Below are 9,212 nucleotides of genomic sequence, written 5' to 3'. Positions count from 1 at the left end.
AGGGCAAGCAAGTCACTGGGGGAGGTTGGGGGCAGGTCACGGGTGTGAAATGGTCCCTTGGGGAAGCAGGGTGTGGCACTGGTGTGGGGCCATGGGTTCATGGGGGAATGAGATCTACCAATAAGTGGAACCCCTGCCTCTGCCCTGACACTACACTGCCTGAGCTGGCCAAGACCAGGGGATAGGGGCACCCATGGCAGGCAGGGCTGAGGTGGTTCCCAGGAGCCAGGCAGCGAGAGGAGCTGCCCACTCTAGCCCTGGGTCTGGGCAAGGCAGGAGCAGATGAAGCCTTGTACGTGGTTCAACCCTTAGATGGCTTCACCCCAGAGATGCTCTGCTGGGACAGTGCTGGGTCCTGTCTTGCTGCCCCCCAGACTCACAGCCCCAAGGGGGCACAGTGGGGGCCAGTGTGGGCAGCCTCAAGCCCAAGGCAGTGGGGGTCAGGCAGAAAGGTTTGCCTGGGGGGGCTGCAGGCAGCATGTGGAGTGTCCCCTCCCTGGGAGCTGGGTAACCTTTTTTGGCAGGAGGAGCCGGGTTATTTATAGTCAGAGAATGGCCAAGCCATACAAGGGCAGGAAGGATGAGGTGCCTGGCTGCCCTTCTTTGGTGAGTACATCCCAAGGGGCCACTCCAGGTGTCCCTCCCTGCCACTGGCCCCAGGGACCTGCTGGCATGGCTCAGCATGGATGCAGGCAGCAAGGAGCGATGCTGGAGAGATGGGAGCCTGCAGCAGGGGAAGAGTCCCCCAGGCTGTACTCAAGGGGGTCCCGGTGCCCAAAAAGCCAGAGTCCCCATGCCGTTCCAAGCAGCATCCCAGGATGGCCAGTATACCACTCCTAGTTGTATCCCAGGCAGTGCCTTGTGCAGGCAAGTGTGGACACAGCTGTGCCAGGCTGGGCTGAGCAGAGCTCACCTTTGCCAGATGATGCTCTGGAGATGCTGGGCACTGCCAGGGTAGGAGCGGTTGTGCACTGAGCCCCAGTGCCTTCCCTTGGGAAGGGCTGGAGCAGCTGCAGGCCTCCCGCCTCCAGGCCTGATCCACAGCCTTCCCCCCGCAGTACGGCATCGTGCTGGACGCTGGGTCCTCCCACACCGCCATGTTTGTGTACAAGTGGCCTGCGGACAAGGAGAACGACACTGGAGTGGTCAGCGAACATGGCATGTGCGATGTGGAGGGTAAGGGCTGGCCCTGGTCTGGGGCTAGGGCTGATGGTGTGGTCTGTCATGTCCCTGTGGCAGGGCACCATGGTGTGAGTGCCCCTGCCATGTCCAGCTGCCTTCCTCTGTACTCACCAGTGCAGTGAAGTGTTCTAAGGGGTTCAGCTCTATTCCCGAAACCTCTCTCAACTCCCCCCAAGGCTTGCAGCCATGCATTCTAGTGGTTTATCTTTTCCTGGCAGGCACTGAACCACCAGGAAACAATCCAGCTCCTTGTCTATCCCAGTGAGGAGCCAGGGTTGGTTTTCTACTCTCTATTAATCAACCTTCCCCAGGCTGCCAGCCAGCAGGGGATGCGGTGTGGCTGGACCCTGGACGGCTCCATGTGGGCTCCATGTTCACAGAATCCTGCCTTTTGGAAACCCTGGGAGGGGGGCAAAGCTGCCCACTGGGCACCATCCCCTCACCCACAGGGAGCATTGCTGTTTCCTCTCTGCAGGTCCTGGCATCTCCAGCTACAGCTCAAACCCTCCAGCTGCTGGGACAAGCCTGGAGCAGTGCCTGAACCAGGCCCTGAGAGACGTGCCCAAGGAGAAGCACAGGGCCACCCCTCTCTACCTGGGTGCCACAGCTGGCATGCGCCTGCTCAAGTGAGTGCTTGCTCAGGGGGCCATGCCACGTCACCCTGCCATGCCAATTTGCCACACACAGCAGTGGTGGAGGTGGTGAAAGATAGCTGAAATGTTGCCCCTGTGTGGGCAAAGCTCCTTACCACCCAAGTGCCCAGCTCCATGTCCCCTGCAGAGGTGGTCCTGCCTTTCAGAACAAGATATGCTCTTCAGGGCACAGCCAGCAAAGAACTGGTGGAAAGGGGCTGGTGTGGGGCTGGCACCAGGATAAGCCACTCAGACTTTTTGTCTAGCAAGGAGGAAAATCCCTCTGTACCCATTGTCACCCGGACAGGGCACAGTGAAAATAATCAATAATCAACCCCCAGAAAGCACACAGAGAAGGGAGTTGTGCTCCCCTCACCTAGCCCAGGAGGGATGGATCCCATTGTCCCAGGAAGAGGGAGCACACCTCCATCCCCACTACCTGCCTTCTCCAGCAGAGAAAAGGGGAATTAGCTGGGGTTTTCTGGGGGACATCCCTGTAGGTACCCAGGCAAGGACTCACATATCTCCCACCCCCCTATCGAGGCAGTGCTAGTCCCCAAGGGCTCTGGGGACTGGCGGGGATCCCACTTGCTGCACCCCAGTGCAGTTCCATCACTCTGTCTTCTCACCTGGCCCACAGCATTGCGGACCCACAAGCATCAGACGCCGTTCTCAGAGCTGTGGCAGCCACGCTGAAGACATACCCCTTTGATTTCCGGGGGGCAAAGATCCTGTCAGGGGAAGAGGAAGGGGTCTTTGGCTGGGTCACTGCAAACTACCTCCTGGAGAACTTCATCAAGGTGGGCAGGGGACAGTTGACACCCAGCAGGATGGCTGTGGTGGCTGGGCTGTCCCAGAGGTCATCATATCCTTATGCTCACTCTTGTCTTCCTGGCTCAGCGTGGCTGGCTTGGAGAATGGATCCAGCCTCACAGGAAGACCTTGGGAGCCATGGACTTTGGGGGTGCTTCCACACAGATCACCTTTGAAACCCAGGACATTATTGAAAACCCCAGAAACGAGGTGATGCTGAAGCTGTATGGCCAAGTGTACAAAGTGTACACCCACAGCTTCCTCTGCTACGGGAGGGACCAGTTCCTCAAGAGGCTGTTCTCCAAGGTCCTCCAGGTACAGCGTGTGCTTGATGTGGATGCTGGCTGTCACAACCCCACAGTTGCCCCCTCACCCTGGTGTTTGCACAGGGGTGTCCCCCAGCCCTGAGCCAGCTGGGTTTCCCAGCCAACTCTTGGGTTTTTCTCCAAACCCTCTCCTGTGTTCCCAGGGCTTCCACCCACCATTTCCATAAGGTGATGCACCCCTTGGCTAGAGCCAAGATACCCCAAGCCATCTTGAGACAGTTGTGGCAACTGCTCCATGTCTCGCTGCTCAAGCTCCAGGGAGGAGCTGGGGCTATGGTACAGCTTTTGCATCCTGAGTGTCCCTCTTCTGGCAGGCTGAGAGCTACCAAGCAACTGTTCCCAATCCTTGCTGGCCCATGGGCTACAACAGAAGCCTGTCACTGAGCAGCATCTATGACAGCCCCTGCACAGAGAAGGAGAGGCCAAACCTTGTTCTCAACAGCACCGTCACCTTGTTTGGCACCGGGAACGGGAACCTCTGTGCTCTGCATGTCAGCAAGCTCTTCGACTTCACCACCTGCTCCTTCTCCCACTGCTCCTTTGATGGCGTTTTCCAGCCGAAGGTTTCAGGAAACTTTATTGTAAGTCCCGGCCTGCAGCAGGGTGGCAACCCAGCTGCTGGGTGGGTAGGTTGTCCCCAGCACCTCCAGCATCATATGGCAGCAAAGCCAGGCCCCCAGCTCTGCAAGGGGGGGTTTGTGCTCACCGCACCGGTCAGTCTCTGTTCACGGTCAGAGAAAGAACCTGTCCAACAGCTGCTCCCTTTCCTCCACCAGGCCTTCTCTGCATTCTTCTACACGGTGGACTTCATCCAGACCGTGATGGAGAGACCCGTGCACCTGCCCAGTGACCTGAAGGATGCTGCAGAGACCATCTGTGCCACCAGCTGGAGTGAGGTGGGTTCCCTAGGCACAGCAGGGAAGAGGGGGCTGCTTTGTGGGGGGCATAACCCAGGCTCTGAGAGCAGCCCTTGGAGGGGGCTGGGTGTCCTGGCCCACATGGAGTAGGAGTAAGGCAGGTGACAGCTCCAACATGGGACCAGGAGGGGCTCAGGTGGGTATGGGCAGCCTTGGCCTGACAGATGCAACCACCCAGAGCTTCAGGCCACAGACACAAGCCTGGCCGCTGCTGGCTTGACCCCTCTTCTCCTTCCCTCCATGCATCCCACCTAGCTACTCCAGAAAGCCCCCAAGCTGGAGAAGAGGCTGCCAGATTACTGTGCTGTCAGCACATTCGTGTATTTGCTCACCACCAGAGGCTACAACTTCAACAACCACTCCTTCCCCAACATCGTCTTCCAGAAGAAAGTGAGTAGCACCAAAGCACATCTCCATTCCATGGGATCTTTCTGGAGTTAGGCAGGAGATGATTCTACACCATGAAAGAGCCAAGCAGAGTGAAGGAAGATCTTGGGGAACAGGGGCAGGACAGAACTCTCAGTTTTTGATTGGATCTCCCGGGGAATGGGAAAAAATGAGCTGAGCTTGCTGTAGGGTGGGGTGAGGTCCTTCAGCCCTTCCTTGGCCCTCAAGACACCAGCCATCCCAAACGATGCTTTGCTTAGGCTTTTTGGGAAGTTACCTCAGGGCAGGATCCCACTTTTGGCTGCACACACCATGGGACGGGCAATGAGATCAGGACTGAACTGAGCAGACAAGGTTCTGCTCCCATGGGATGAGCCCACTTTAGCACAGGATGGTCACTGCTCTGTCCCTGGGCTGACTGGACCCATGGGCAAGCAAGAGCTCAGGGTGTTCTGAGTCCCTCACACCCTTCTCCTCCCTTGGGCTGACACTGAGGTGGTCCCTGAAAAGGCTAGAGCACAACTCTAATGAGGACTGGCTGAGGGAGCTGGGGGGTCAGCCTGGAGAAAAGGAGGCTCAGGGGGGACCTTTTCACTCTTTACAACAACCTGAAAAGAGGGTAAGGTCAGGTATGGGTTGAGATCTCCCAGGTAACAAGTGACACAACAAGGGGAAACAGCCTCAAGTTGCACTAGGGGACATTTTGGTTGGATCATAGGGACAATTCCTTCACAGAAAGGGCATTAAGGCATTGGAACAGGCTTCCCAGGGAAGCAAGAGTCACCATCCCTGGAGGGATTTAAAAGACATGTGGATGTGGTACCTGGGGACATGGTTTAGTGGTGGCCTTGGCAGTGCTGGGTTAGTGGTTGGACTCCATGATCTTAGAATCATGGAATCATTAAAGTTAGAAAAGACATCTAAGGTCTCCTGAGGCCCACAGAGCTGGGCTGGCTGGCTGGATGACCATGCCATGCTCTTTCCACAGGCAGGAGAAACCTCCATTGGCTGGGCCCTGGGCTACATGCTGAACCTCACCAACATGATCCCGGCAGAGAAGCCCTCCTCCCACAAAAGCATGTTGTACAACTACTGGGTCCTCCTCATCCTGCTCTTTGTGGTCACCACCCTGACGTCCCTGGTTACTGCCGTCTGCCTGCTCCGGCGCAGCAAGTCCAGTGCGATCTGATGGTGGGGACTGCAGGACCCAGCACCATCCTACCTGCTGGAGTCTCCATGGCCTGAACACTTGGGATGCAGTGAGTGCTCAGTGTCCTCTTCCAAGGCCTGGGACAGTGTCCCAGAAGGAAAGCTGTCCCCTTTTGCCCTCCCCTTGCCCTCAAGCTGCAGGAAAGGAGGGACAGAAGAGGAAGGGTTTCCCAGCACTACTGGACGTGACAGCAGGTTTGGGAATGGGACATTCAGAGCTGGGACATCTTTCTGCCACCAGAACTGAGTTGGACTGGGCCAGTGAGCCAAGGCAACAGTAGGATTTATTTTCATTTGTATGGGGGTGGGTGGGGAATATTATTTATACCAGTCTTTACAGCTGACCTTGCTAGCCTGTCCCTGGAGCAACAGCCCTGCCTCCTGGGGAGCTCTGGGCAGCACCCAGAGCCCACACTTGTCCTTCTGGCCAGCACACAAACCCCACTGACCTTCCTGAAGGCCAAATCTTGGCCTAGACTTCCACTGCTCTCAGCTTTGGGTAAGGGCTTAACAACAACAAGATGTGGGGAGCCAGCAGTTTCCAGGTCCCACTTCAGCAACCACACATGGTGCCTCCCCCATCCCTGTGGTTCCTGTGCTAGACTTGCCTTTGCCACTCCTCCATCCCCCGGTGCCGGCAGCTCCGTGGTGCATGGCCATGGCCAGCACAGAGGCGATGGGCTTGCTGTGGGGGCCGGGCTTTGCTCTGCACTGGGATTTGAGCCTGCCAACACCCTATGCCGGGCAGCTGAGGGGATGCCTCTTCATTTCCAGTTAAGAACAGGGACATGCAAACATGCAGAAGCTTTGATTTTGTCTGTTTGGGGGTTTTTTTTATAACCTGAAATAAACCTTTGTAACCACTGCTATGGCTTGGTGGCTCCTGATCAGCAACAGGCAGATCAGCCTGGCAGAGCCAGGGTCAGGCTCTGCCCGAAGGCCTTATCCCTTCCAGCCCATCCAGTGCTGGGACACCATCATGACTTTGTTTATTTGTTTGTTTGTACCAGCCTGGAGACCCCCCAAGATGGACTGAGGTGGGCTGGAAACCTCACTCCAGTCCAAGGGCCACCTGAAGATGGAGGAGTTCCAGCCAGCCACTGGCTGTCATCGAGTTCAAGTTTCCCCGTAACTGGAGGTGCAGTCACCCCAAAGCCAGGAGTAGGCAGCACTCAAGCTGCCCCTCACTGCCACAGCTCCCATGCACGGACAACTTGCTGGCAGGCCTCCACTCCCGGGCCCCAGTGCTGGTGCCCAAGCAGGGCACCCACATTTCCTGGTACAGTCACTGGCAGCTCAGAGACACCGTGACACATCTGGCACCTGACAGCCGTGTGGGTCCAGTCCCAGCTCTCCAATCCATCAGGAAGCCTCCCCCCGCCCTGCACGTTCCCCAAACACTCCAGAGAGGAGTGGCTGTAGGGAGCTGTGGTTTCTTGCTGCCCTCCTTGCTCCTGCCGGCAGCACGAGCTCTGGTGAGCAGGTCTGCTCACTTCCCAACACCCTCAGCTCTGGCTGAGCTCCTGGAATGCTGTGCTTGGCTTAACCCACCCGTTCCCAGCAGTACTTTATTTTCAGCTGTTCCGCTGGCTGCTCCCCATCTCTCTGCACAAGGCAAATCTGATTCCAGTTCAGATGATGTTCTGAACCCTTAAACCCAAGTTTCTTCCCCAGACTCCTCATCTCCCCATCACAGGGACTCCCTCCCATGGTGGAGTGAGGCTCAGGGTCTGTCTCCACATCTCACACGGAAGGAAGAGGTGCTTCTGGTCCCTGAAGCTGAAACACTGCTCTAAGAACCCAGGTACCTTCCAGAATCCAGGCTGCATTTCCTCTTCTAAGAAATTCAGATGCAGCTGAATCAGAGTTGGACATCCACCAAGAGCAGCCAGTTTACCTAGTTAGGACTTGGAGTCTGACACTAGGAAAAACCCACATGCCCCTCTCTGTGCATGGGATTTGAGACAGTACCATATCCTTGCCAACTGGTTATGGATCTGGATGGGCAATCTGGGACTGGCCAGATGACGTGCCCTGGGCGGTGACAGGTGGGCACCACAGAGAGGGGCCCTGGGCACATGGTCACCCCTGTTGCAGGGGCAGAGAACACCCCAGAGGCCACCCAGCTATGGGGCTCAGCCCAGCCCTGTTCAGGTGGGTGGGAAAAGCCTTGCTGCTGCAGGGGTAGGGACATGGGGACTGGCTGGGTTCAGGGTACAGAAAGCACACAACAACAGCTCTGCCCTTGTAGCTTAGCCCAGACCTGCCCGTGCCTAGAGCCAGCTCGCAGCAATCCACGTGCCAATAGAGTGTGAGTGCCACCTGTTCCCTCGGGGTGACATTCACCACCTGCTCTGCCTGTCCCACTGCCGGCCTTCACCTCATCCACAATGAGCACCTTCAGTTCTTGACTTTTATTGTACCCTCAGTGCAATGTTCAGAGGCCATGAGGTGGGCAGCAGTGATCCCTGTAGTGCCTCCACCACACTCTCGCTGCAGGATCAAGTCCTCTGAGCTTCCCAACAGTGCCATCAAGCCTACCAAGTGCACAGGCAGCATGGGCAGCGACAGGTTGGGCAGGCAGCAGGGGCTGAAGTGGGATACAGGTACAGAGTGCTGTGCTTTGCCGGCTACTCCACCACATCTCCATACCTGTTCCTCCTCACCGGCAGTGCGGCGCTGTCCCTGTCCTCTGTGCTGAGCAGATTTTCTGCAACAGAAAGTACAAGCTCCCTGGACCTCCAACTACCCTGGTGTGTTTGCCAAGGGTGGGCAGAGAGAGAACCACAGAGCCCTAGTGAAGTGTTTAAAGCCTCTTCAGGTGGGCCCAACTCTGGGACCTCAAGGTGCTTTAGGAGCTCAAGGTACATGTGACAGAGAGCAGCAAGCAGCCACGGGAACTGTCCAGTGCCTCTCTTAGTGCCCCTCCAGCTCTATCCACTCTACGGAGCAGTAATAAACCTCTCTACACCTCATTTGCTCTCTCCATCCCTTACCCTCTCCATCCTCTTCCAGCAAACGAGCCCTTCATGCTGGCTCTTGTGAATCCCCAAAGCAGGCAGGGCACCAGTTAGCAGTTAGCAGCGAGTGCACCCAGCCCACATCTCCAGGTCTGCTCAGGTACCGCTGTGCCCAGAACACAGCGGGACATGGGAACTATGAGATCAGGTAGGGAGCTCCAACCACCACATGTCCTTCTGCTCCCACTCCTCGGATGCGGTGTGCCAGTGTGGGACTTACATTGAGATTTTGGCAATTACACAGTCACCAGTTTAATTATGAGACAGGAATAGCAAACTAATTATTGCAGCAGGGAAGAACCAGGCACGACAAGCCTGGGGAAAGCAACAGGGAATTGTGAACGTACCTGTGGTCTGAGACACCCCACCAGTCACGGCGAGCTGCTGTGGGGACTTGCCTGTCTCCAGATAAATCCAGAAGTCGGAGCATTTCTGTGTCTCAGCTCTGGTTACCACATAGCTCGCGAGGGACCCTGCGGCTGGGAAGGCCGAGGTGCTTCTGACAGCGCCAGCAGCACCTTGGTGGGGACAGCACCTGATGCAGCTGCCCAAGAACCCTCCGGAACCCCCGGGGACTGGGCGTCGAGAGGTGACCGGAGCTAGGGACGAGCCCCCCACAGTAAGGGCAAACACCTCTCTGCCCGCAGCACCACCCGGGCCAGGCACTCACCCATGGCCAGCAGCAGGCTCCACTGCGGGCTGTACGGCAGCTTCTGCCGCGCCAGC

The 9,212-nt window shown here is 57.1% G+C and overlaps 2 protein-coding genes across 2 annotated transcripts; one reads left to right on the top strand and one right to left on the bottom strand.

The window, feature by feature from the left end:
• The first annotated feature begins 552 nt into the window (after nucleotides 1-552).
• Nucleotides 553-6,333, top strand: ENTPD2 (ectonucleoside triphosphate diphosphohydrolase 2). The gene is made up of 9 exons (XM_029960621.1): nucleotides 553-606; nucleotides 1,059-1,176; nucleotides 1,658-1,808; nucleotides 2,455-2,614; nucleotides 2,715-2,942; nucleotides 3,268-3,534; nucleotides 3,730-3,849; nucleotides 4,126-4,260; nucleotides 5,246-6,333. The coding sequence occupies exons 1-9, from the start codon at nucleotides 553-555 to the stop codon at nucleotides 5,444-5,446; spliced, it is 1,434 nt and encodes a 477-aa protein (XP_029816481.1). The 3' UTR covers nucleotides 5,447-6,333.
• Nucleotides 6,334-7,865: 1,532 nt separating this feature from the next.
• TMEM141 (transmembrane protein 141) lies at nucleotides 7,866-9,211 on the bottom strand (the record flags this gene model as incomplete). Its single annotated transcript, XM_018074137.2, has 3 exons — nucleotides 7,866-8,176; nucleotides 8,834-8,965; nucleotides 9,157-9,211. Coding segments are annotated over 3 exons (267 nt in total), but the record flags the coding sequence as incomplete, so codon positions are not given.
• Nucleotide 9,212: the final 1 nt, after the last annotated feature.

This window comes from Manacus vitellinus, unplaced genomic scaffold, assembly GCF_001715985.3.
Source record: "Manacus vitellinus isolate BGI_N305 unplaced genomic scaffold, ASM171598v3 scaffold_27_pilon, whole genome shotgun sequence".
Taxonomy (NCBI): domain Eukaryota; kingdom Metazoa; phylum Chordata; class Aves; order Passeriformes; family Pipridae; genus Manacus; species Manacus vitellinus.
This window is presented reverse-complemented; position numbering and strand designations above follow the sequence as displayed.

What these genes read in the sequence shown, in the direction of transcription:
- ENTPD2 (XM_029960621.1), top strand. Translation starts at nt 553, where the DNA reads ATGGCCAAGCCATACAAGGGCAGGAAGGATGAGGTGCCTGGCTGCCCT. An exon ending in TGCCTGGCTGCCCTTCTTTG is followed by an intron (nt 607 to 1,058) that starts GTGAGTACATCC and finishes TTCCCCCCGCAG; the next exon opens with TACGGCATCGTGCTGGACGC. An exon ending in ACATCGTCTTCCAGAAGAAA is followed by an intron (nt 4,261 to 5,245) that starts GTGAGTAGCACC and finishes CTCTTTCCACAG; the next exon opens with GCAGGAGAAACCTCCATTGG.